Consider the following 27832-nt stretch of genomic DNA (forward strand, 5'->3'; position numbering starts at 1 on the left):
ACTGCTCTAATCTCTATTTGTTTCTATTTTCCAGTGTTCTCAGTCATTAGACTATCATTCCACTTTTTCCTTAGTGCTATTTATTTACTTATTTATGTCAGTTAGAAGCAGTGGTTCTAAACCTGGAGAATCCTGGCTCCCTTTGGGGTAATCAAATGATCCTATCAGATTCACCTAAGACCATCAGATAGCCGGGCCGTGGTGGCACATGCTTTTGATCTCAGCACTCGGGAGGCAGAGCCAGGAAGGATCTCTGTGAGTTTGAGGCCAGCCTGGTCTACAAAGCAAGATCCAGGACAGGCACCAAAGCTGCACAGAGAAACCTTGTCTTGAAAAGACCATCAGAAAACACAGATATTTATATTATGTTTCACAACAAAGTAAAATTATAGTTATGAAGTAGCAGTGGAATAATTTTGTAGTTGGGGTGGACATCACAATGAGAGGCTCACAGTATTAGGAAGGTTTAGAACCACTAATTTAGAGTAATATCTCCTGTAGCTCAGGCTTGCTTCACACTATGTAATTGAGAATTCCTTTGAACATTTAATCCTGCCTCTTCTGGCCAGTGTTGGAAAGTCAATTCTGCAACTGCTTCAAGGTTAGTCCTTGACTGGCCATTGAGAAGGAAAAATAGACCAGTGAATGAATGTCCTCCAACCTTGCTGGCTTTTACTGGAACTTACAAATGAAGAGGAAATTGTGTAAGAATTGAGTTCACGACCAACTAACTATAAAGCAGATGTAGTCACAGCACAGAAAAAGATGGCAAGAAGGAAGGTGAAAGCTTTCCTGCTATGAAAGTAGTTGACATTAGCAATGAGTAGTGAGGTAATCATGTTAGATGATCGGTAAGTGTTGTGACTGGCCATTTCTCTGGTCCACAGATGAGGGCATCAAGAATTTGGATAAAGAACTGAACTTATTGTGAAGCCAAGTTACTGTAGTTAGTTAGCCTGTTCAACCACAATAAAGAACAATTTATCCTGGATAAAATACTGTATTTTCCAGTTTTAAGATGTACAGCCTAAGAGAAAAGGCATGAGTAATACTTGGTGTGCTCTAATACAAATTCCTATTCTCTAGAGCACATAACGGTAAAGCCTGTTTCATCTTTTAAAAATAATTCTTTAGGATTACAATTACACCCTTTCCACCATCTCTTTCCTGCTTTCAAGACCCCTCATAGACTCCTCCTTTCTTTGTAATCCTCTCTTTGCTTTAACAACACCTACTGTTTGAATGTGACGTGTGTTTGGCTGTAAGACTTCTGAGGTATGAAGGGTTGACTGCACTGGACATTGAGTGTGTAGTGTAATGTGCACACAAAAGAGCCTGTCCATTGGGAGAGGAACAGGAAGTTTACTAGGAGAATTGAAGATTCTACTGAAATAAAATTTTCCCGGACTAGGGCCCAGTCTACTCCTTGGATGCAATGAGAGAGCTGAGAAGGCATGAGTTGTCTGAGTCATTTTATCTCTGCTCATCCAGTAGGGGAGCTGCTAATGTTTTGAGGCCCAGCTGGGTGACTCTAGCTAATATTGGACTCTGGGAAGGTTTAAAATCAGGAGGACTAGTGGGGGTTAGCTTGCAGGTTCTTTCCAGGATTTTTCTCTGATTCTGCTATAGGCAGCTGTATGGAAAACCACAGCCATGCCATGGTGAATGTGGTGGCCACTGTCCCCAGATCAGTAAGAGCATGTTGGCTCTGCTATCAGAGTCCCAGGTTCTGGGACAGGGATGGACCATAAGCCCTACTGATTCTGTTGCTATATGTGGTGACCTGCTGTATGTTGCTATATGTGGTAGCCTTCCTGAATATGGATTCCCTGGGGGAGGAAGACTATGCTGCTCTGCTATGGGAGGCTGTGATGCTTGTAATATCACTGTCCAATGTGCACACACAGGCATTGCTTTTAGTTTGCAGTGGGAAGAGAGATTGGGAAACTGAAGGTCTAGTTTCTAGAAGTTCTGAATACTGCATTTCACATTCACTTTTATGTGATAAACTTAGCAAATAGTTTAGAAAGTGGTAGAAAGAAGGTGATGGGGATCACACTTCAGTAATACTTGATTGGGAAAATTCAATTCCAGGGGACAAAAGGAGTTTCTGAACTGCAGAGGTTTTTTGGGTGTGCATGGGGTTGGGCAGGTAGATAGATTCCATATATTGTGCTATAGTTTATGTTGCAGGAAGCAGACTTTAAATTATCCCTCAACATTGTTTTGTGTGTTTGGGCATCAGTGGGGCTGGGCTTGCCTGAAACCACAGTGGGCAACAGGGAAGGACTATGGAGCCATAGCCCACCTTTCTGATGACTTCCATTTCCAGAGAGAGCTCCAGAATCTGGGGCCTCTGCTTAGATGAGAGAGATCACTAATTGAAGGGTCAGAAATGTGAGTTTAGGGGCCACTTTGAGTTAATTTTGTGAAGTCTGTTTTTATTTCATTTCTATAAACCTACAATCATAGGTTACACTGGTCAAGCGAACATTTTCTCTGAGTTTCCTTAGGTCTTTTTTTTTTTTTTTTTTTTTGGCTTTTTCTCTCTATCCTCTTATTCTTTCACAAACGTTGTACATATTCCTAATTGTTGTAGCTTTGCAGTAAGTACTGAAGTCCATTGTCAGCGTGTGTACTATGTCTTCATAATCCTATGAGAGCTCTGAAAGCAGTGCTTTAGAATTTTCCACAGATATCAAATATAATAAATTAAAACCATGTTACATCGTTATAGTTGATGTAAAACTGCACCTTTTTAGTGTGTGTATTCTGTTACATTTGGGCATATTACCTCAACTCACCAACCCCATTACCACAAACAACAGAGTAACCATGTTGTCCAGACCTCCTTTTTCTATCCATGTGTTCATGTGTGTCTACAGTATACAGAGTTCTCATAAAATGACAGAATTGCTATGGACCCCAGCAATCTTCTCAGTGTAATCTTCCATGCACTTGAAATTAGTATTAAGAAGTATCAGAACTCCCATGTTCATGGCAGTTATGAAAATGACTGCCTAAATTTGAAAATAACCTAAATGATCACTTGTTAAGAACAAGCTGGGTGTCTCAGGAGGAAAGAAGACAATAGCAGTTGTTAAAGGATTATACCCTGATAGAGGACTCTGACAGGCAGTGCTGTATTGGTCATGGGACAGCATGTCATTGCAGCTGATTGTAATCTCTTGTGTACTCTCATTTGTCAGCCAGCTCTGAGAACTTCAGACATCCTGTCTACATTACATAAATAAAAAGTGAAGGACCGAAAGAACACAGAATCTAGCTGAAGCAATCACCTTCCAAGGGTTGTTCTGACAAATATTTCATACAAGAATTTAACTTTCTTTTCTAGAGTTACCCCAACATATTTTATATTATTTGAGAATATTGTGAAAGATTTTGTTGCCATGAATTATTTTTCAGTCTCATTAGTATATAGGAGGGATACTGATTTTTTTTTTTAGTTGATCTTGTATCTAGCCACTTTGTTGAAAATATTAATTGGTTGTAGTTTAGTAGTGGAATTTTTAGGGTCACATATGTATACTATCATATCACCTACAAATAATACTTTGACTTCTTTCCCAAATGATATCCCATTGATCTCCTTTAGCTGTCTTTTTGCTCTAGCTAGAACTTCAAGGACTTTATTGAATAAATATGGAGAGAGTGGATGGCCTTGACTTGTTCATGATTTTAGGGGAACTGGCTTGAGTTTCTCTCCATTTAATTTCATGTTGGCTATAGGCTTTCTGTAAATTGTCTTATTTTAGGTATGCACCTGTATCCCTAATCCCAACAAAGACTTTTATCATGAAAGGGTGTTGCATTTAGTCAAATGCCTTTTCAGTGTCTAATGATATGGTCCTGTGCATTTTTTAAATTTTGGCTTATTTATATGGTAGATTGTATTTACTGATTCTCATACATTGAATGATCCCTGCATCACTGAGATGAAGCCTACTTGGTCATATGGATGATCCTTTTTATGTGTTTTGAGGTTCTGTTTTCAAGTATTTTGTCAAGTATTTTTGCATCAGTGTTCATGAGTGAAATTGGTCTGTAATTCTCTCTTTCTCTCTCTTTTTTTTTTTTTTTTTTTTGGCCAGATCTGAGGATCGAACCCAGGGCCATGTGCTTGCTAGGCAAGCGCTCTACCACTGAGCTAAATCCCCAACACCAGTAATTCTCTTTCTTTGTTGAATCTTTATGTGCTTTGGGTATCTGGGTAACTGTGGCTTCATAAAAGAATTGGGTAATGTTCCTTCTGTTTCTATGTGAGATAATTTGAGGAGTATTGCCATTAACTCTTCTTTCAAAGTCTGGTAGAATTCTGCACTAAAACTGGCCCTGGTTTAAAAGACTTGTAATGACTGCTTCTATTTCACTAGGTGTTTTATATGTATTTAAATCATTTACTTGGTCTTGATTGATCTTTGGTAAGATGTACCTGCTGAGAAAATTATCCTTTTTTTTTTTTACATTTTCCAATTTGGTAGAGTACAGGTTTTTAAAGTTATGTCCTTATGAGTCTGTGAATTTCCTTGGTGTATGTTGTTAAGTCCCCATTTTCATTTCTGATCTTTTTAATTTGGATATTTTCTCTCTGTCTCATAGTTAGTTCGGATAAGGATTTGTCTATTTTGTTAATTTTCTCAAAGAATCAACTCTGTTTCATTTATTTTTGCAGTATTTTTTTGTTTCTGTTTTATTAATTTTAGCCCTCAATTGTATAGGTTGTTGTCTACTCCTTTCTAGTTTGCTTACTTTGTAGTGAGAAATTTAGTAGGGCTGTTGTTCCTGGTGTAAACTCCAGAGTGATGTCTCACCTAGGCTTTGAAGTAAATGTTTTGTAAATAATCAGAAATTATTATCTGAGCTTTATAGAGTTGTTTTCCTGTAGTAGCTCCAGAGCTTTTGCAAAACTTCAGTCACAAGACATTCCTGGCAAACAAGGGAGTCTTGTAATGGCTGAGAATTATTTGGGTGATGTGTTCCTTCAGGCAACTCCTAGATCAGATCAAAGGTTTAGTATGTGAATACTGACTTGTTAAAAAAGTACTGTTTGTGTAACAATCAATAAAAAGGCTTCTGCAAGACTGCATGGGGTTCAGTCCACTGAGGCTCACTTATCTGCTCCTTTAAGACTTCATTATTTCCTCAGGTGTCTCTCTTTCTTTGGTTGTCCTTCATGAAATGGTTTAATCAGCATTACTTCTTTTCGTTGTAGGGTTTTCAGGTGTGCTGTTAAGTTGCTAGTATATAGGCACTTAGTGCTAGGAACTTTCCTCTTAGCACGCACCATTTTATGTCCCAGGAATTTGGGTATGTTGTATATTCATTTTCATTGAATTCTAGAAAGTCTTTAATTTCTTTATTATTGTTTTGACTCTGTAGTCATTCAGTAGAGAATTGTTCAGTTTCCATGAGTTTTTAAGCTTGCTGTTGTTTCTGTGGTTATTTATGTCTAATTTTAATCCATGGTGGTCTGATAGGATGCTGGAGATTATTTCAGTTTCCTCATCATATCTGTTGAGACTTTCAGTAATGTCATCAATTTGGGGGGAAATTTCATGAGGTGCTGAGAAGACAGTATATTCTTTTATGTTATGTTTGGGTGGAATGTTCTGTAAATATCAGTTAGGTTCATTTGGTTTATAACTTCAGTTAGCTCTAGCATTTCCTTTGTTTTGTTTTTGTCTGGAGGACCTGTCCATTGATGAGAGTTGGGTATTGAAGTCTCTCACTATCAGTGTGTGAGGGTCAATGTGTGACTTAAGCTGCAGAGGTTTTACAAAGGTGGTGACTGTTGTATTTTAAAAATGGCTGAGGCAGCCTTAGTGAGTGGAGTCAAGGAGCATGATAGAAAGTTACACTCACCATGAGATAGTGCTAATGAGAAAAGTTTTGCTTGGGTTTTGTTTTGTTTTGTTTTTGTTTTTTTGGTTTTTTGAGACAGGGTTTCTCTTTGTAGTTTTGGTGCCTGTCCTGGATCTCATTCTGTAGACGAGGCTGGCCTCGAATTCACAGAGATCTGCCTGTTTCTACTTCCCAAGTGCTGGGATTAAAGGCGTGGGCCACCTCCGCCTGGTGAGAAAAGTTTTATTATTAAAGGGGAAAGGGAGAAGGAAAGAGGAAAGGGGGAGGGGTGTGTGCAACCCTTGTGGCAAGAAAAAGGAAGGGGGAGGGGTTTTCTCTTAAAGAGGACTTTACATAAGATGATGTTGTCAGGATGCTGGATGGGTGGGTCTGAATGCTAACAGTGACTCTGGATTTGTGGCATAGATGTTAAGAACTGAAATGTTATCTTGGTGGATTTTCTCTTTGATGAATAGGTAGGGTCCTTCCCCATCTCTTTTGATTAAGTTTTGTCTGAATTCTATTCTGTGAGATATTAAAATGACTACACCTGCTTGCTTCTTAGGTCCATTTTCTTGGAATACCTTTTCCCAGCTTTTACCTTTTGATAATGTCTATCCTTGATATTTTTCGTATGCAGTACAAAGTTGGATCCTCTTTTTACATGCAATCTGTTCATCTGTGTCTTTGATTGGAGAATGGAGCCCATTGATATTGAGCAATATCGATAAACAATGATTGTTAATTCCTGTTACTTTGGTGGTGGTGGTGGTGTGTTATGTGTACGTGTGTGTGTGTGTGTGTGTGTGTGTGTGTGTGTGTGTGTGTGCACTTCCCTCATTTTGGTTTTGCTGCCGTGAAATTATTTCCTTTGTTTTCATGTGTGTAGTCATGGGTTGGATTTTCCTTTTCAGCATCTTCTGTAGTGTATTTGTAGGTAGATAGTGTTTAAATTTGACTTTATTATGGAATATCTTATACTCCATTTATGGTGAATGAAAATTTTCTGGGTATAGTAATATGGGCTGGGATCTGTGGTTTCTTAAGAGTCTGCCACATATGTGTCCAAAGCCCTTCTGGCTTTTCAACTCTCTATTAGGAAGTCAGGTGCAGTTCTCACAGGTCTGCCTTTGTATGTTACTTGATATTTTTCCATTGTAGCATTTAATATTCTTTCCTGTGCTGTATGCTTAATGTTTTGATTATTATGTAGTGAGGGGACTTTTTTTTCTGGGCTAAACTATTTGTTCTTTTGTATACTTCTTATACCTTGATAGGCACCTACTCCTTTAGGTTAGGAAATTGTTCTTCTATGATTTTGTTGAAAATATTTTCTGGACCTTTGAGCTGGCATTCTTTTTCTAGCTTGGTCTTTTCATAGTTTACTATATTTCCTGGATATTTTGTGTCATGAATTTTTAGATTTAATATTTTTTTTGACTGGTATACCCATTTATTCTATCATATCTTCAATGCCTGAGATTCTCTCTTCCATCTCTGTATTCTGTTGGTGAACCTTGCCTCTGCAGTTCCTCTTCGCAGTCCTAAATTTTTCATTTCCAGTATTCCCTCAATTTGTGTTTTCTTTTTTGCTTCTATTTCCATTTTCAGATCTTGTACAGTTATATTTGTTTCCTTCAATTTATTTATTTAAGGGATTTATTGGTTTCTTCAATTGCTTGTGTTTTTCTGGCTTTCTTTGAGCGATTTTTTTTTTTATTTCCTTCAATTGTTTTCCTGGATTTCTTTAAGGGGTTTATTCATTTCCCCATTAAGAACCTCTGTCATCTTCATATAGTTGGTTTTAAGGTCTTTTTCTTTTGCTTCAGCTATGTTGGAATCTTCAGGACCTGCTGTGGTAACATAGCTGGGCTCTGTTGGTGATATTACTACCCTGGCTGTCATAAGCTGGCATCTAGACATCTGGTTTTGGGGTGAATATAGGTCTAGGTGCTGATTTCTGGGATTGTCTTGGTTATGAGGTGGTTTTGTTTCTGGGTTTCTGTTTTCTCTCTGTATTTTCAGAGGGTGTGTTGGATGAATGTTGCATTTCTTACTGGCATGCTTGGCTGGTGTGTTCATGGGGGAATGCTTACTACTGTTCAAAGCTGGTGGAAGGGCAGATCAGGGGGAGAAAATTTTAGGAATCTATGGGGCGTTTACCTACAGCTCCCCAGAGTTTCCTTGAGTGTGAACAGCAGGAAATATTAGATAGAAGGATTTATATTGCAGAGATAAACAAATAGAAAATAAAGGATAGCCTCGAGAGGGCCTGGAACCTTTTCCAATGGGCCCTGACTGTCTCTGCCTCAGGGTATTTATAGAGATGCCAAGGGGTGGAGCAAAAGACTTCATGCCCCAGCACAGCAAAGTACAGACCATTTCAGACACCTGCAATCAGGCCCGTGGTCTAATCATCCTCTTTATGTGGACCTGCTGGTTAAAGCCACAAGGAACCTGAAAACAGGCTCCCACAAGTCCCCCTTTTTTAATACATAAAAAATAAATCGTTACTAAGAGCTCACAGCAATCTCCATAGCTGTCACACCTCCCAGGATGGGAATAGAGGATAATAAAGATGGCATTTCTCTTTTGAATTAGGTCTAAGGTGACTACAGCGGTCTTAGCTGCCTCAAGCCCTTTCTAAACCAAAAATTTAATGCAATCGCAAACTTAAAGAATCCCTTAGCTTCATCATTACCATTAACAGGTTAACAAAAATATTGCTATACATACTCACAGTTCTCCCAATCTTAGAACTCAAAGCAAACTCTTTATAGAACCATTTGAATTAACATAAATGGTGTTATATATAGTTAACAATTTTCTCAGTCTTACAACTTTAACGGTTAATAGAATCATTTGAATTTCTTGCTAACAGAACATAGGAAAAACTTCTGATGTATTCACATCAAACCTAAATATTTCTTTAACTCCACAAAACCAGGGTGCATAAATATTAATAGGTTAAACGTTATTTCTGCAAACATATATTCAACCTTAATTCACTCATAACTCTTTTTCTTTATAATTTTCTAAAACAAAATCTCGAACCTAGTTAGAAAACACCCAAACTTATACAATTCCTACAAACCCATATTGAAAAGCAATATTCTCAATCTAACCAAAAGCAGTTTCTTAATAAAACTCTTTACACTTTAAAAGTAGTCTCTTAGTATACCCCATTTGTATTTCTTACTAACAAAACATGACATTAATCCATTCAAACAACAAGAAAATATTTTTGACATTCTAAGATAGTATTTATTTATTTATTTTTTTGTTTTCAAATTTTATTTATTATATTTGTGTTTTAATTTTACACATCAGCCATGGGTTCCCCTGTCCTCCCCCCTCCTGTCCCTGCCCCCACCTTTCCCCCCAGCCCCTCCTCTCCTTTCCCATCTTCTTCAGGGCCAAGACTCCCCAGGGGATTCATTTCAACCTGGTGGATTCAGTACAGGCAGGTCCAGTCCCCTCCTTCCAGGCTAAGCAAAGTGTCCCTGTGTAAGCCCAAGGTTCCAAACAGCCAGCTCATGCACTAAGGACAGGTCCCGGTCCCACAGCCTAGATGCCTCCCAAACAGTTCAAGCTATTCAATTGTCTCACTTATCCAGAGGGCCTGACCAGTTGTGGGCTCTACAGCGTTTGGTTCATAAATCAAGTGTTTCCATTCGTTTGGCTATTTGTCCCTGTGCTTTTCCAATCTTGGTCTCAACAATTCACACTCTTACAGTCCCTCCTCTTTCTCGACAACTGGACACCTGGAGCTCCACCTGGGGCCTGGCTGAGGCTCTCTGCATCCACTTCCATCAGTTATTGGATGAAAGTCCCAGCACAACCGTTAGGGTGTTTGGCCATCTGGAAAATATTTTTTAAATTAAACAGACTAAGGAATATTAACTCTCCCTTTTCTTTTTAATTTTTTAAACAAAGTCTCAAGCCTAGTTAAAAAAAATAAAATAAAACCCAAACTTTTCCTTTTAAACAGTTCCATTTGTAACACAAATAACTCTAGAAAACAGTTCCCAGGCCATTACTATAAGTAAATTCAAAATTATCCCATTGCAGTGAAATCACTATTGTTCTTTTCATTTCTTAAGTCATAAAATTCAAATGATAAATTCTGGTACTAGCCTTCTAAATATGAAGAAATCCATACCAAATGTTCTTGAAGTTTTTTTAATTTTTTTTTTGTTTGTTTTTTTGTTTGTTTGTTTTTCCAGTCAGGGTTTCTCTGTAGCTTTGGAGTCTGTCCTGGACTAGCTCTGTAGACCAGGCTGGCCTCGAACTCACAGAGATCCGCCTGGCTCTGCCTCCCTAGTGCTGGGATTACAGGTGTGCGCCACCACTGCCCGGCTTTTTTTGTAGATTTATCTCATTATTTTAAGTTCAAAAAGTTCAAAAAGCAAATTCTGGTATCAGGCTTTCACTTCAAAATGTGAAGAGACGTTTTACAACCAAAACTTTTTGCAGTTAATAGTTTTAGTTCAAACAAGTGTCTCTGCAACTTTTGTTCTCATGAGATCTTTGTAATTACAGTAGTATTCTAAACCGTATCATTTTTTATATTAACTTAGGTTTTTCTGTGTTGCATTGATTTTTCCATGGATCTCAGCTGTAGATGCCTTGTTATGCTGGTTCTGGCATCTGTGGTGGTATTGTATACCCCAAAATATTGTGCACCCTAATAAATTTATATGGGGACAGAGAACTGACAGGCACTAGATACAGAGCCAAAAATGGTGGCTAGAAAATGGGTCAGAGCAAGCCATAGCAGAAGCTGGGTGGTGGTAGTGTATGCCTTTAATCCCACTTAGGAGGCAGAGCTAGGCGGATCTCTGTGTTCAAGGATACAGCCAGCATGGCGACACACGCCTTTAATCTCAATACCAACCATAGAAGACCTGGAGGTCTGTACAGACAGGCAGTGACGAGGAGGTCATGTGGTTGGGTCTATATAAAAAATAGAACACAGGAAGTAGGTCTCTTGCGGAGAGGAAAGACAGAGCAGCAGTGAAGGGTAAGGTTTTCAGCTCTCAGCTATTGCTCTGACCTCTTGGCTTTTAACTCTGCAATGTGTTTCTTATTTAACAAGACGGTTACATCTACAGGTGTCCACCATTCTTAGCTTCTTAGTGGCTTCTGGAGCTTTTGAAACATTCAGACTACCTGCTTTGCAGTCTACTAGGTCACTACCTTCTGTGTTTCAGGTTCTTTCACCATATACATTAAGAATAGACTGCTGGGCGGCGGTGGTGGTGAACACCTGTAATCCCAGCAGCACTCAGGAGGCAAAGGCAGGTGGATCTCTGTGAGTTCAAGGCCAGCCTAGTCAACAGAGCTAGTCCAAGACAGGCTCCAAAGCTACAGAGAAACTCTGTTTCAAAAAACCAAAAAACAAAAACAAAAACAAAAAGTAGACTAACACTTAACATTTACACTTTTTTTTTACAAACTCATATGTAACATATTTTGCCTTACAAAGCATTTAGACTCACATTCAACATTTACACTTTTTTTTTTTTACAAATTCACATATAATGTTAACATCTACTTATTTATACTCCTTAAGAAAACTATAGAACTGCTTTAGAAAATATAAGAGAGCTTTTAGTTTGAGAAAGATTAAGGCTTTTTAGAATTTTTCCTGAATTTTTCAAGAAAAGCTTTAAGATATTTTCCCAAGAGAGAAAGACCAACTTTTCCCAAAGCTTCCCAACTTTAAACTTTTTGGCTTTTTACACCTGCATTTTTGCCTCAGGGAGAAATCACTTTCTCCTGCCCTAGGACTTAGCATTTCAGCTGTCCCTAGGCCAAAAGCTTCCATAGGAAACTTTTTCTTCCCCATAAGCTCAAAGAAATATATTTCCCAGTTTGCATTCATAGCCCCCAAAGTTAGAAAATTGATGAGTTTTTCTGTCTAGTTGCCTTACTTATTTTTTTCTACACGATCTTACACTTCTGAGTTTTTCTTACACTGTATTACTACGTTATACTTATTTTTTCACAGATAGAAATTGAAAAAGGGATAGAAGATAGAAAATTTTGACAGAAGAGAATTTTGCACTGCAGTATTGGACATCCTTCTAGTCCATTTTCCTTTTCTCTCGAGGATAAAGCCCCTGCCCCTCTCTCTATATATATATTTTTCCCCATAACACTGGCATGCCACTTTCCACTGGCAGGGCTGACTCATACTTTCACCAAAAGCTCTGTAATAAAACTATTATTTTCCTTCTTCTTTAGTCCCCATTCACTTGTCTTTAGTTTCCCCCCCCCCCTTTTTCCCTTTTTCTTTAGTCCCTGTTCATGGCGCCATTCTGTGGGGCGTTTACCCACCAACCCCACAGCTCTCCAGAGTTTTCTTGAGTGTGAACAGCAGGAAATATTAGATAGAAGGATTTATATTGCAGAGATAAACAGATAGAAAATAAAGGCTAGCCTCGAGAGGGCCTGGAACCTTTTCCAGTGGGCCCTATCTCTGCCTCGGGGTATTTATAGAGATGCCAAGGGGTGGAGCAAAAGACCTCATGCCCCTGCACAGCCAAGTGCAGACCATTTCAGACACCTGCACTCAGGCCTGTGGTCTAATCATCCTCTTTATGTGGGCCTGCTGGTTAAAGCCACAAGGAACCTGAAAACGGGCTCCCACAGGAATCCACAGGAGTAATGAAGGGGCGGGAAGTTGTTCCTAGTTTTCTATTCCAGTGCTAAGGGCAACTGTGAAAATTAGGTCTGTGGTAACAGATAGTGTGGTAGATCTGCAGACAGCCTACTTGGTCTTCTGATAGGCATGACATTTGGCTGATCAGGGGCGGCCTACCTGAGTTGAGTGCTGGGACATAGAGATGAGGCAGGTGGGGATGGTCTGAGTGGACATGTGGACAGGGGAAGATAAAGGGACTCTTTGTAGTGTCTTCCTCGTAGTCTGTTCCAGTACTAAAGGGAGCTGAGAATATGGTCTGTGGTAACAGACAGTGCGGTAGTTCTTTGGGCAGCCTACCTAGCCTTCTGACAGGCATGACCTATGATTGAGCAGGCGTTATCTGCCCAAGTTGGGGGCAGGAAGGGAAGGGAAGAGCAGGTAGGGATGGTCTGTGGAATCTATAAGAGGTGTGGGCATAGGGGAGAGGAGCCTGCACCTGGTGTTGTAGCACTAGGGACAACCTTGAGTATTGCATCTCTGGTAACAGAGAGGGGTGAATGTCTATGAGCAGCCTACCTGGTCCCATACCCAATATGTTAATACTGAGGCATCAGGTTCACAGTGATCATTTATATTCTTCTTTGTTTGTTTAGGGTTTTTTTGTTGTTGTTAATATGTAAAGGACTTTCAGTTTATTGAATAAAAAGTACTGGGTGGTCAGGACAGGCCGATCAACATTATTCTTGAGGTTGACCAGAGTTCAGACACCAACATCCAAGACAGGAGGCTCATAACCACCTGCTACTCCAGATCCAAGGGATCTGACGTCCTCTTCTCTGGTCTGTTGCCTGTACACATAGAAGACCTTCTAACACACACAAACATACACACAAAGATGGAGACAGACTTGTTTTCAAAAGTACTTGAGATTATAAAGCAATTTGAGCAAAATAAGTTATTTTAGGTATATAATAGAAATCATACATCGTTTCTTTAAAAATATGTTATCTTTTTTTTTTATTTGTGTTTTAATTTTCCATATCAGCCATGGGTTCCCCTGTCCTTCCCCCTCCTGCCCCCGCCCCCACCTTCCCCACAGCCCCTCCCCTCCATTCCCATCTCCTTCAGGGCCAGGAATCCCCTCCTTCAAAGCTGAGCAAAGTGTCCCTGTGTAAGCCCAAGGTTCCAAACAGCCAGCTCATGCACTAAGGACAGGTCCGGGTACCACTGCCTGGGTGCCTCCCGAACAGTTCAAGCTATTCAACTGTCTCACTTATCCAGAGGGCGTGATTCAGCTGGGGGTTCCACAGCCTTTGGTTCATAATTAATGTGCTTCCATTCATTTGGCTATTTGTCCCTGTGCTTTTCCAATCTTGGTCTCAACAATTCACACTCTTACAGTTCCTCCTCTTTCTCGACAATTGGACTCCTGGAGCTCCACCTGGGGCCTGGCTGAGGATCTCTGCATCCACTTCCATCAGTTATTGGATGAGAATTCCAGCACAACCTTTAGGGTGTTTGGCCATCTGATCACCAGACTAAGTCAGATCAGGCTTTCTCTCTACCATTGCCAGTAGTCTACAGTGGATGTATCATTGTGGATTTCTGGGGACCTCTCTAGCACTTTGCTTCTTCCTGTTCTCATGTGGTCTTCTTTATCATGGTCTGTTATTCCTTGTTCTCCCTTTCTGTTCTTGATCCAGCTGGGATCTCCTGCTCCCCTAAGCTCTCTTTCCCTAGAACTTTGCCCTTCATTACTCCCACTGTCGTCCAGGTTGTTCATGTAGATCTCAGACATTTTTCTGTCATTGGGCGATCCCTGTGTCTTTCTTAGGGTCCTGTTTTAGGTAGCCTCCCTGGAGTTGTGTAGCAGTCTAATCATCTTTGTTTTACATCTAGTATCCTACTGTGAGTGAGTACATACCATGTTTGTCTTTCTGAGTCTGGGTTACCTCACTCAGGATGATTTTTTCTAGATCCATCCATTTGCCTGCAAACCTCATGATGTCATTGTTTTTCTCTGCTGAGTAGTACTCCATTGTGTATATGTACCATATTTTCTTTATCCATTCTTCAGTTGAAGGGCATCTAGGTTGTTTCCAGGTTCTGGCTATTAGAAACAATGCTGATATGAACATAGCTGAGCAAATGCCCTTGTGGTATGATTGAGCATTCCTTGGGTATATGCCCAAGAGTGCTCTAGCTGGGTCTTGGGGGAGATGGATTCCCAATTTTCTAAGGAAATGCCATATTGATTTCCAAAGAGGCTGTAAAAGCCTTCATTCCCACCAGCAGTGGAGGAGAGTTCCCCTTGCTCCACATCCTCTCCAGCATAAGCTGTCTTCTGTATTTTTGATCTTAGCCATTCTGACAGGTATAAGGTGGTATCTCAGAGTCATTTTGATTTGCATTTCCCGGATAATTAGCGATGTTGAACAATTCCTTAAATGTCTTACAGCCATTTGAGCTTCCTCTGTTGAGAATTCTCTGTTTAGTTCTATAGCCCATTTCTTAATTGGATTGTTGGGCATTTTGATGTCTAATTTCTTGAGTTCTTTATATATGCTGGATATCAGCCCTCAGTCAGATGTGGGGATGGTGAAGACCTTTTCCCATTCTGTAGGCTGTCGATTTGTCTTGTTGACTATGTCCTTTGCTCTACAAAAGCTTCTCAGTTTCAACAGGTCCCATTGATTTTTTTTCTCAGTGTGTGTGCTACTGGTGTTATATTTAGAAAGTGATCTCTAGTGCCAATGCATTCAAGAGTACTTCCTACTTTCTCTTCTATCAGGTTCACAGTAACTGGATTTATGTTGAGGTCTTTGATCCACTTGGACTTAAGTTTTGTGCATGGTGACAGATATGGATCTATTTGCAGCCTTCTACACATTGACATCCAGTTATGCCAGCACCATTTGTTGAAGATGCTTTCTTTTTTCCATTGTACATTTTTGGCTTCTTTGTCAAAAATTATATGTTCATAGGTGTGCTGGTTAATGTCAGGGTCTTCAATTTGATTCCATTCGTCCACATGTCGGTTTTTATGCCAGTACCAAATTGTTTTTATTATGATAGCTCTATAATAGAGCTTGAGGTCAAGGATCGTGATGCCTCCAGAGGTTGTTTTATTGTACAGGATTCTTTTGGCTATCCTGGGCTTTTTGCTTTTCCATATGAAGTTGGGTATTATTATTCTTTCCAGGTCTGTGAAGAATTGTGTTGGTAATTTGATGGGGATTGCATTGAATCTGTAGATTGCTTTTGGTAAGATCGCCATTTTTACTATGTTAATCCTGCCTATCCATGAGCATTGGAGAGCTTTCCATTTTCTGACATCTTCTTCAGTTTCTTTTTTTAGGGACTTAAAGTTCTTGTCATATAGGTCCTTCACATGCTTAGTTAGAGTAACTCAAAGGTATTTTATATATTTGTGGCTATTGTAAAGGGTGATGTATCTCTGATTTCCTTCTGAGCCTGTTTGTCTATTGTATATAGGAGGGCTACTGATTTTTTTGAGTTATCTTGTATCCTGCTATGTTGCTGCAGGTGTTTATAAGATGTATCAGTTTCTTGGTTGAATTTTTGGGGTCACTCATATATACTATCATGTCATCTGCAAATAGGGAAAGCTTGACTTCTTCCTTGCCAATTTGTATCCCCTTAATCTCCTTATGTTGTCTTATTCCTCTGGCTAGAACTTCAAATACTATATTGAATAAGTATGGGGAGAGGGGACAGCCTTGCCTTGTTCCTGATTTTAGTGGTATTGGCTTTGAGTTTCTCTCCATTTAATTTGATGTTGGCTATTGGTTTGCTGTAAATTGCCTTTATTATGTTTAGGTATGTTCCCTGTATTCCTGATCGCTCCAAGACCTTTATCATGAAGGGGTGTTGGATTTTGTCAAATGTCTTTTCTGAGTCTAGTGAGATGATTATGTGGTTTTTTCTCTGAGTTTGTTTATATGGTGTATTACATTGACAGACTTTCATATGTTGAACCACCCTTGCATCCCTGGGATGAAGCCTACTTGATCATGGTGGATAATTACTTTGATGTGTTCTTGGAGTCTGTTTGCCAGTATTTTATTGAGTATTTTTGCGTCAATGTTCATGAGGGAGATCAGTCTGTAGTTCTCTTTCTTTGTTGCATCTTTGGTTTAGGAATCAGGGTAATTGTAGCCTAATAAAAGGAGTTTGGTAATATTCCTTCTGCTTCTATTGTATGGAACAATTTGAAAAGTATTTGTATTAAGTCTTCTTTGAAGATCTGTTAGAATTCTGCACTGACCATCTGGTCCTGGGCTTTTTTTGGTTAGGAGACTTTTAATGACTGATTCTATTTCCTTAGGGGTTATTGGACTATTTAAATGGTTTATCTGGTCTTGATTTAACTTAGGTATGTGGTACCTATCCAGAAAATTATCCATTTCTTTTACATTTTCCAGTTTTGTGGAGTAGAGATTTTTGAAGTATGACCTGATGATTCTTTGGATTTCCTCATTGTCTGTTGTTATGTCCCCCTTTTCATTTCTGATTTTGTTAATTTGGATGCTCTCTCTCTGTCCTTTTGTTAGTTTAGATAAGGGCTTGTCTATCTTGTTGATTTTTCTCAAAGAACCAACTCTTTGTTTCATTAATTTTTTGTATTGTTCTCTTTATTTCTATTTTATTGATTTCAGCTCCCAATTTGAAAATTTCCTGATGTCTGTTCTTCCTGAGAGACTTTGTTTCTTCTTGTTCTAGAGCTTTCAGGTGTGCTGTTAACTCACTAGTGTAAGATTTCTCCAACTTCTTTATGTGGGCATTTAGTGCTATGAATTTCCCTCTTAGCACTGCTTTCATAGTGTCCCATAAGTTTGGGTGTGTGGTGTATTGATTTTCATTGATATCTAGGAAGTCTTTAATTTCTTTATTTCCTCCTTAACCCATTGGTGATTCAGTTGAGCATTATTCAGTTTCCATGAGATTGTAGGATTTCTGTAGTTTTTTCTGTTCTTGAAATCTAACTTTAAACCATGGTGGTCTGATAGAACACAGGAGGTTATTCCAATTGTTTTGTATCTGTTGAGATTTGCTTTGTGGCCAAGTTTGTGGTCGATTTTAGAGAAGGTTCCATGGGGTGCTGAGAAGAAGGTATATTCTTTTTTGTTTGGGTGGAATATTCTGTAGATATCAATTAAGAACATTTGAGTCATAACATCAGATAAATCTGATTATTTCTCTGTTAAGTTTCAACTTGGCAGATCTGTCCAGAGGTGAAAATGCTGTTTTGAAGCCTCCCACTATTAATGTGTGGGGTTTTATATGTAATTTAAGCTTTAGTAATGTTTCTTTTACATATGTGGGTGCCCTTGTGTTTGGGGCATAAATGTTCAGAATTGAAACTTCATCTTGGTAGATCTTTCCTGCGATGAGTATGTAATGTCCTTCATCATCTCTTTTGATTGATTTTAGTTTGAAGTCTATTTTGCTGGATATTAGGATGGCTACACCAGCTTGCTTCTTAAGACCATTTGATTGGAAAGTCTTTCCCCAGCCTTTTATTCTCACGTAGTGTCTTTCTTTGAATTTGAGGTGTGTTTCTTGTATGCAGCAGAAAGATTGGTCCTGTTTTCATATCCATTCTGTTAGTCTGTGTCTTTTTATAGGTGAATTAAGTCCATTGATATTAAGGGATATTAATGACCAGTGATTGTTCATTCCTATTATTATTTTTATTTTTTGGTGGTAGTGTGTGTGTACTTCTCTTCTTTGGGGTTTACTGCTGTGGTGTTACCTATTGCCTGTGTTTTTAAGGGTTTATCTGCCTTCCTTAGGTTAGAATTTTCCTTCTAGTGCTTTCTGTAGGGCTGGGTTTGTGGATAAGTATTGTTTAAATCTGGCTTTGTCTTGGAATGTCTTGTTCACTCCATCTATGGTGATTGAAAGTTTTGCTGGGTATATTAGTCTAGGCTGGCATCCATGGTCTCAGTGTCTGCATTATATCTGTCCAGGTCCTTCTGGCTTTCAAAGTCTCCATTGAGAAATCGAGTGTTACTCTGATGGGTTTGCCTTTATAATTCACTTGGCCTTTTTCCTTTGCTGCCCTTAATATTCTTTCTTTATTCTGTACATTTAGTTGTTTAATTATTATGTGGCAAGGGGACTTTTTGGGGGGAGTCTAGTCTGTTTGGTGTTCTATAGGCTTCTTGTATCTTCATAGGCATTTCCTTCTTTAAGTTGGAAAAGTTTTCTTCTATGATCTTGTTAAATATATTTTCTGTAACTTTGAGTTGGTATTCTTCTCCTTCTTCTATCCCTATTATTCATGGGTTTGGTCTTTCAGGGTGTCCCAGATTTTGTGGACATTTTGGGTCATGACTTTATTGGCTTTAGTGTTTTCTTTGACTGATGAATCTATTTCTTCTAACGTATCTTCAACACCAGAGATCCTCCCGTCTCTTGCATTCTGTTGGTTATACTTGCATCTGAAGTTCCTGTTTGTTTACTCAGATTTTCTATATCCAGCATTCCCTCTGCTTGTGTCTTCTTCATTTTTTTAATTTCCCTTTTCAGGTCGTGGACTGTTTCATTGCTTTTTCATGGTTTTCTTTCAGGGACTTATTGTTTTCTTCTGCTTTATTTGTCCTTTCCTCTAGTTTTTTATAACATTCTTCCCATTTTTTGTTTGTCTGTTCCTCCACTTTATTTTTTATTTCTTCTATATAAGGCTCTAGCCTCTTCATGATGTTATTTATAACGTTATTTTCTAATGCTTCTTCCATTCTGTGATGTTCAGGTCTAGCTGTTGGATGAGAGCTAGGTTGTGGTGATGCTGTATTGCTCTTTATTTTTTGTATGTATTTCTGCTTTGACGTCTGCCCTTCTCCTTGTGGATTCATTCTTGGTCTTATCAGTGCACTTTGTCCAGACAGAGCTGACAGATTTTGGGAGCCTCTCTCTGGTCCAGATGGGAGCTCTGGGCCGGATGGGAGCTGGGAGCTGGTCTGAGTCTCAGGAAGTCCCTGGAGTCTCCGTATCTTGTACAGATGGGAGCTCTTCTTGACCAGATGGGAGTTCCGGGGCAAATGGGAGCCAGGGACTAGTCTTTGAGTCTCAAGAAGTGGCTGGGATCTCGGGCAGATGGGTGTGGGGGCAGGGTGTGGAGATTGCAGGGTCTGTCTTCAGTCTTAGAAAAGGGAGACCTTCCTGAAGGGCCTGCTGAATGGCCAGAAACTGGGGCCAAGTTGGGCAGGTCTTCCCGGGATGGCTGGTGCCCAAGGGTGGGACCTAGAGGTGGGGGCCTCTCTGACTATAACTCCAGGCACTCACCTCTGGTCCAGATGGGAGTTCTGGGGCTGGATGGAAGCTGGGGCTTGGTTTCTAAGTCTCAGGAAGTGTCTGGGTCTCTGGCAGATGGGTGTGGGGGTTGGGCATGGAAGTTGTAGGGTCCACCGGAGGGTCTTGTAGAGGGGGAATCTTCCCGGTGGGGATGGGGGGGTCCTGCCCTATGGCCAGAACCTGGGGCCAAGTTGGCAGGTCTTCTCTGGAATTGCTGGTGCCCAGGGTTGGGTCCTAGGTGTGTGTGGTCCTTTCTGGGTGTGACCCCAGGGACTCACCTCTGGTCCAGATGGGAGTTCCGGGGCGGATGGGACAAAAATATGTTATCTTGCATTTGTTTTTTTAAAGTTTACATTTTCTCACTCTGGTGCAGCCTTATATCCAATCTTCAATCATTGGAAAAAAATAATTTCTAAGTAATCCTAACAAACATACTTTTCTTTACTGTAAGGGAATATGATACTTTTAGCAGTCAAAACTATTTTCAACAATGTTGAAACATCAGAAGGCTTCAAATGAATCTCTTCAATTTCCTCACCAAACCCATTTTCTATTAGTGAAAAAGGAATAAAAGCAGAGTGCACAGGGTGAGTGAGTGCTAGCCACTGATTTCTTTGATTTTTGTTAGAATCTTTTAGTTCTTGTTTAAGGTACCATGTTAAGTTTGTAGGTATGTTTGTTGTCTCCTTTTATCAGTGGTACCTTCTATGGTATCTGATTTTATTAATTATATTGTCGTTTCTGGAAAATAATGGATCTCCACCTATTTTATATTCTAAAATCTTACTATATTATGAGTTCATTGAGTTTTTGCTGGTTTGTGAACTTCCTGTAGAGAAACAGTTTTAGTTTTTTTCTTCTTGACACATTTTCTTTTATAGGACTTTAATTTGTCCATGATGTTTAATACTTAAATGCATGAGTATTATAAATTAGAATTTCTAAGTGTTGTCAGCAAGCTATGGAGACTTAAAACTTATTCTAACTCTTACAGATTGTGTAAGAAAGATACTTGATAGGTACTTAATAAATTTGATTAGAATCTCATAACTTTATATGACTTTGAGATATATAGATTAAATTCTCATAAAATATTCTTAGAAACAATAAATCCTTTTTCTCCTGGGTATGATGTTAAATGAACATCACTGTCTTGTGGATAAGTGACAAATTATATCCAGTCACCACCATTGCTTCATGTAAAAGACCAAAGTGAATTTGGCCAATAATGTGGAAACTAAATAAGTTTCTTTAAACAATAATTTAAAAGTGTTATATTATTTTTCTTGACTATTGCAATGTGCATTTTTATCAGCATTTATAAATTTGGAATTTGAGGTGAATTGTATTGCTTATTCTTAAGAAGAATAATCCTTTATTCATCATTTGCAAATATGGCATTGAAGGGACTTAATACTTTAGATTGTGTAAGGATAAATATGATGCTTGGATGCACTAGTGAAAATAGTTTGTTTTATTCTTTTACATTTAATACACGTATTTGTTGCAAATATTTCTTCATTTGAGCTTTTATAGGTTTAATTATTCTCATGTCTACAGGGTCCTCTGTTTTTGTCTATTTCCATAAAGCATGTAAGGCCTAGAATTCTGCTGAATTTTGAGGATTTTATTTCTATAATACATATAGTATATAACACACCAACTTTAAATAAGCTTTTGTATTGTTGGTCTTGTTTGATCCATTTGAGTTAATTAAATTATTTCTCCAAATCTATGTCTTGTTCAATTTTTTAGGACTAGGTTTCCAGTGCATTCAGAGTGCCTAAATCTGAAGAAAGTTATGTGTTTGTTAGTGAGGTTACGTTCAGTTTTGTTAACAGTATCACATATAATTACTAAGCGCCTTCCATAAAAATAAAGATCTTCTTATTTTATATTCATTTATCTATTTATTTAGGGTTTTTTTTTTTGAGACATGGTTTCTCTGTGTAGCCTTGGTTGTCCTGGATCTTGCTCTGTAGATGAGGCTAACCTCGAACTCATAGAGATCCACATGCCTCTGCCTCTCAAGTGTTGGGATTAAATGCATGCACTACCATTGCCCAGCCCATGAAGGTCTTTTTATTGTTGTTGTTTATAGTAGTTGATCATATATTGCATCTCAAAGGTACCTTCTAAATCAACTTTTGATTGAATTATGGCATAATAACCTTTGACAAATGGGACATTTCTAAACGTTGACTACTCTTGCTTCTGAAAACTTCTACCATGTGAAGAAGGCTGAACTAACCTGATGTAGATTGAGAAAAAAAAATTACTAGCCAGTTCAAATGACAGACATGTTAGTGAACCCCAGTTGAGCTGTTAAATGACTACATGTCCATGAGTTCCACAGCCAAGACCAGATAATATGCCCAGCTGAGCATCCTACAAAAACTATGTGAGTCATAAACAAAACATGACTGTCTAGACATGAAATTATGGAATATTTACTATTAAAATAAAAAATGTTTAATACAACATAATTAAATATATTTAAATCATAAATTATACTGAATAGAATAAAACAGAAAATCAGGATATATTTTGGAGGTAGATTTTTCTCAATTGTGGATAGCTGGAAGGAGGCATCAAATCAGATTTTTTATTTTTTAGTTTATGATTGGTGTTTTAATTCCTTTTTTGTCTGTTTGCCTGCCTGCTTTGGGGGGATTTTTTTTTCATGACATGGTTTCTCTGTGTAGCCTAGGATGTCCTGGAACTCACTTTGTAGACCAGGGTGCCCTCAAATTCAGCTATCCACCTGCCTCTATCTCCCAAGTGCTGGGATTAACGGCATGTGCCACCATCTGCTAGCTTGGTGTTTTGATTCTTTTGTTGAAGAATTCACTTATTTCTGTACAGGTGTGCTTTAAATCAAGTTTGAACAAATCCTGCCAGCATTTTGAAAAATAGCTGTTAGAAGAATATTGTATTGGCTTTAAAGAGAAGCTGGTGCCAGTGGTTTTGTGTGCTGTGCTGTGCTGTGCTGAGAGGACTGCTTCTGGGAGCTGAGCAGAGAACATGGGTGAGCTGGAAAACTATGATATGAAAGTGGTGACCTATGATGATGTGCATGTTGACTTCACTTGGGAAGAGTGGACTTTGCTGGATCCTTCCCAGAAAAATCTCTACAAAGATGTGATGCTGGAAACCTACAGAAACCTCACTACTGTAGGATACAGTTGGGAAGACCATAATATTGAAGAACATTATCAAAGTTCTAGAAGACATGAAAGGTATGGAAGAAGTCAACATGGAGAGAAACCTTCCATATATACTCATTGTGATAAAGCCTTTGCATATGAGAGTCATCTTCAAAGGCATGAAAGAACACATACTGGAGGGAAACCCCATGAGTGTAATCAGTGTGGTAAAGCCTTTCATTGTCACAAGCATCTTCAAATACATAACAGAACACCTACTGGAGAGAAACCCTATGAATGCACTCAATGTGGTAAAGCCTTTGTACGACACATTCAACTTCAAAGGCACAAAAGAACACATACTAGAGAGAAACCCTATGAATGCAATCAGTGTAGTAAAGCCTTTGCATATCTTAGTCATCTTCAAAGACATAAAAGAACACATACTGGAGAGAAACCCTATGAATGTAATCAATGCGATAAAGCCTTTGCAAATCACAGTTCTCTCCAAGTTCATAAAATAAACCATCCTGGAGAGAAACCCTATGAATGTATTGAGTGTGGTAAAGCCTTTGCATATCACAGTCATCTTAAAAGCCATGAAAGAACACATACTGGAGAGAAACCCTATGTATGTAATCATTGTGGTAAAGCCTTTGCATTTCATGGTGATCTTCAAATGCATAAAAGAACACATACTGGAGAGAAACCCTATGAATGCACTCTATGTGGTAAAGCCTTTACATGGCACAAAAGTCTTCAACTACATAAAAGAACACATACTGGAGACAAACCCTATGAATGCACTCAATGTGGTAAAGCCTTTGCACAACACAATCATCTTCAAAGGCATAAAAGAACACATACTGGAGACAAACCCTATGAATGCACTCAATGTGGTAAAGCCTTTGCATGGCCCAAAAGTCTTCAAATGCATAAAAGAACACACACTGGAGACAAACCCTATGAATGCACTCAATGTGGTAAAAACTTTGCATGGCCCAAAAGTCTTCAAAGCCATAAAAGAACACACACTGGAGACAAACCATATGAATGCACCCTATGTGGTAAAGCCTTTACATGGCACAAAAGTCTTCAAATGCATAAAAGAACACACACTGGAGACAAACCCTATGAATGCACTCAATGTGGTAAAGCCTTTTCACAACACAATCATCTTCAAAGCCATAATAGAACACATACTGGAGAGAAACCTTATGAATGTACTCAATGTGCTAAAGCCTTTGCACGACAAAGTCATCTTCAAAATCATAAAAGAACACATAAATAATTGAGGAAAGGTCTATGAATGTAATCACTGTGCTAAAGCCTTTGAACATCACAATGCTCTTCAGATGCATAAAAGAACGCTTACTGGAGAGGAAACCTATGAATGTAATCAGTGAAGTAAAACTTTTTTATGTCACAATAGTCACTGGAACCATGAAAGAACCCATACTGCAGAGAAACCCTGTGTATGTAATCAGTGTGACAAATCCTTTATGTGTCATAGTACTCTTCAAATGCATAAAAGAACACATACTGGAGAGAAACTCGACATGAGCAACAGTTTTTGTGTGTAATTGGTCTGTTAAAGCCTTGGACTATAACATTAGATTTTGAGGATCTGGAAAAACTCATACTGAAAGGAATCTGAATATAAAGGATTTGGTAAGATCTTTAGCCAGCCCACTTTCATTCAGTTACACAAGATGATTTATTATGGAGAAAACAATCTGACAAGTGTCAACAACTGGTCCAAGCAATATGATGTGCCTCTTTATTTTGTTTACACCTGCAAAGCACATAGACACAAGTCCTATGAATTTAAATGACAAGGTAACCCTTTTAGATTTCATAACTCCTCAGTTACATGAGGTAATGAATCCAGGTATAAAATTTTATGGATGTGTATTAGTGCCTTTTCTGTTGCTGTGATAAAACATCATATCTAAATTTGCTGGCAAAAGTGTTTAATTTGTCCCCTGGTTCCAGAGCAATGCAGAATCCCCATGAAAGATGCATGGAAACAAGTGTCAAAGATGGCAGCTAACGTAGAATGCTAAAAATTCATATCCTTAACCTGCAGCATGAAGCAGAAAGTGTAAATTGGAAATGGTGTGCAGATATAAACTCTCAGCCCAAACTTCAGTGAAATATTTCTTCCAGCAGGGCAGCATTTTCTAAATCTTCCCAAATGATACCACATACTGAAAATGATTTATTTCTCTGTCTTCAAGCCTACATGCTTGCTTTTTGTTACATGATGGGGAAAAATGCTGTAAGCCTTCAGATGCCTCATACCTGTGTTACAGGAATCACAAAGGATAAACATTCATAAGTAAAAATTAATTTAAAGATTTGTTTTAATTTTAATAATGCAATGTTAATGTGTCTTTTTATGGGTATGTGCATGTGCATTCTGGTTCCCAAACAGGTTAGACCCTTGGAGTCTTTTGTAGCACAAATTACTGGAAGTTATCAAAAACCTGACCTTGCTCCTGGGAATGGTTTTTAATTAAGGGCTTAGCCATGTCTCTAGATATTAATATAATATTAATATCTGTAATGCTGTAAATATCCTATAGCTTTTTTATATCATCTTTATATTAGGAAATAGGGAGGAACTTACACAAGAGATAAACCCTGTTTGCCTAAATAATTTGGTAAAGACTTTAGACATCACAATTGTCTTCAGTTTCAAGAAAAAAAAACAAAAACTTTTTTCCTCTCTTTTTCATCATAGCCTTGAAGTGAATATATTATTAACCAAGTTCACTAAAGACTAATGTGAAAATCCTATTGTGGCTTTTATTTTGCAACATTTGATGTAGATATTATATTATGTTCTATGTGTGGCATTCATTTAGTGAAGTTTATTTGTAGCCCTTATATTCCTTCTGTGGCTTTTATTCTTTTTCTATTGTGCTTTCACTTAGTGAAGCACTCTGCTGCACTGTATAGAATGGGATGGCTATCACTAAGTTGTACATTTTTATATAAATATCAGGCAATATGTGGTCATATTTTCAAGTAAGTGTGTCTGTGAAAGGGTGGTGGGTTTTTATTTCTGGGTTTTTTTTATATTTTTTTCAAAAATTACCTTGAAATGTTGTTTTTATCCAACCTCACTTGGATGGGAGTAGTTAAAGATAAAATCAAACTCATGATCCTCATGTGTCAGTCTTCTGAGTACAAGACTAAGGGTAGAAAATGGACTCCCAACATTTTCTGTTTTGTCAACACATATTAAGAATGTTAATGTTAAAATGCTTAAAATTAGAAGAGAATATAAGAAATATTAAATGCCTCATGTGTTTATCCAAAGAAACATTTTAATCTATCTGCAAGTGATGTAATAAGGTAGGATAATCAGCAATCAACTGTATATTTCACAATATAACTTAATGTACTATGGATATGTATATATGATTTGAAGTTCCATGCATTTTCATGTCCTCATCAGTTATCCATTTGGCATCATATCTTGAAGTATTGCCTTCTAAGGAAATTATCCAGAGATGCTGAATAATGTAATGGCAATGAGATTTATTTAAAAACATTTTGCTGTGTGTTTGTGTCATGTGTCTATCGGTTTTTTAGGCCATGACAGATATGTGGAGACAAGAAGATAACTGTGTGGGGTCTACTTATTTCCAAATGAAAAAGAAAGAAGAATATTGTAACAGTAAATGAAGAAAGAAGTAATATGTGGTTATGGGTATTCTAGTCTCAAAATGAATGAAAAAAATTATGGGGAGCTAACTAAATGGACTTATCCAGATGGAGCCTCAGACACCCTCCTACAGTTGTCTCTTGTGCAGGCCACTATGGAATTTAATGGTCTTCAAAAGGTTGTTCTATACTCACTGTTGAATGAAAAATGTTATTTTAGTACAAATATATTATGAGAGACTAGACTTACCTTAGTTCTTATTGAAATAGATTCTAAAGAATTTCTTTTTTTGTTGTTGTTTTTTTTTTTTGTTTTGGTTTTTTTTGAGACAGGATTTCTCTGTGTAGTTTTGGTGCCTCACCTGGATCTCACTCTGTAGACCAGGCTGGCCTTGAACTGACAGAGATCTGCCTGGCTCTGCCTCTCAAATGCTGGGATTAAAGGCATGCGCCACCACCGCCCGGCTCTAAAGAACTTCTAAAAACAATTAGACAAATACCATCAAGCAAAGAAATGTCAGGAATTTGAAGATGAAAGGACTAAAGATGTGTGACTTCAAGTTCTGAATCTCATCTCCATTCTGGACAGTGAATTATGAACTGATAGTTAGCTATAAATCTCTGGGCTTGTGTTATGCTAACTTCTGACTTCAAAGAAAATTTTACCACACTCAATGTATTATTTCAGAAAAGTATTGTGGAATAAAAAGAATTTTATTGACACCATTTAGTATGGCTATTTTTCAGGTATTTTATCTGTACTTGAGATGAAGCGAGTAGGAGTGACAGAATATTTTGAAAGTAACAGCACAGTAAATAGTGGCACAGGGTTTTGTTCTTTAGAATGATTGATGTTTTAATCAAATAATTTGTTTTCTCAAAGATCTTAATTCTTCCATTCATTTCAAAGCACTCTGCCATCTTGTATAGTCCCATGGGTCATTAGGAAGTAAAAAGTTAAGGCATGAACTTCAGTATAGTGAGCACAGGATTCAACTGGAAGTATTGATCATAAAAATACATAGATACCATTTACAGATTTGATTGTAAAAGTTCCCAAATCTAGTCATAAAATGGTATGACAAGATCCTATCATTTGATTAGCAACTATCTGGATTTATGGATGTCTTATTGATGATACTTCCTTTGAATAAATCTTTCATTTCCTTCTACTCTGTCT

At 38.2% G+C, this 27832-nt stretch overlaps 1 protein-coding gene across 2 annotated transcripts in view; it reads left to right on the forward strand.

Annotated features, from left to right (window-relative positions):
* Positions 1-26244, forward strand: part of LOC118597637 (zinc finger protein 120-like) — a 66854-nt gene extending 40610 nt beyond the window's left edge. The window contains exons 2-3 of one of the 2 annotated variants that reach the window (XM_036209250.1): positions 22697-23960; positions 24129-26244. In XM_036209250.1, coding sequence (XP_036065143.1) covers positions 22856-23960; positions 24129-24268 — 1245 coding nt within the window. In that variant the 5' untranslated portion in view covers positions 22697-22855 and the 3' untranslated portion in view covers positions 24269-26244. Of the gene's footprint in view, positions 1-22696 lie in introns of both variants that reach the window. The other variant, XM_036209249.1, reaches the window with a different exon arrangement.
* Positions 26245-27832: the final 1588 nt, after the last annotated feature.

Source organism: Onychomys torridus, chromosome 17 (genome assembly GCF_903995425.1).
Source record: "Onychomys torridus chromosome 17, mOncTor1.1, whole genome shotgun sequence".
NCBI lineage: Eukaryota > Metazoa > Chordata > Mammalia > Rodentia > Cricetidae > Onychomys > Onychomys torridus.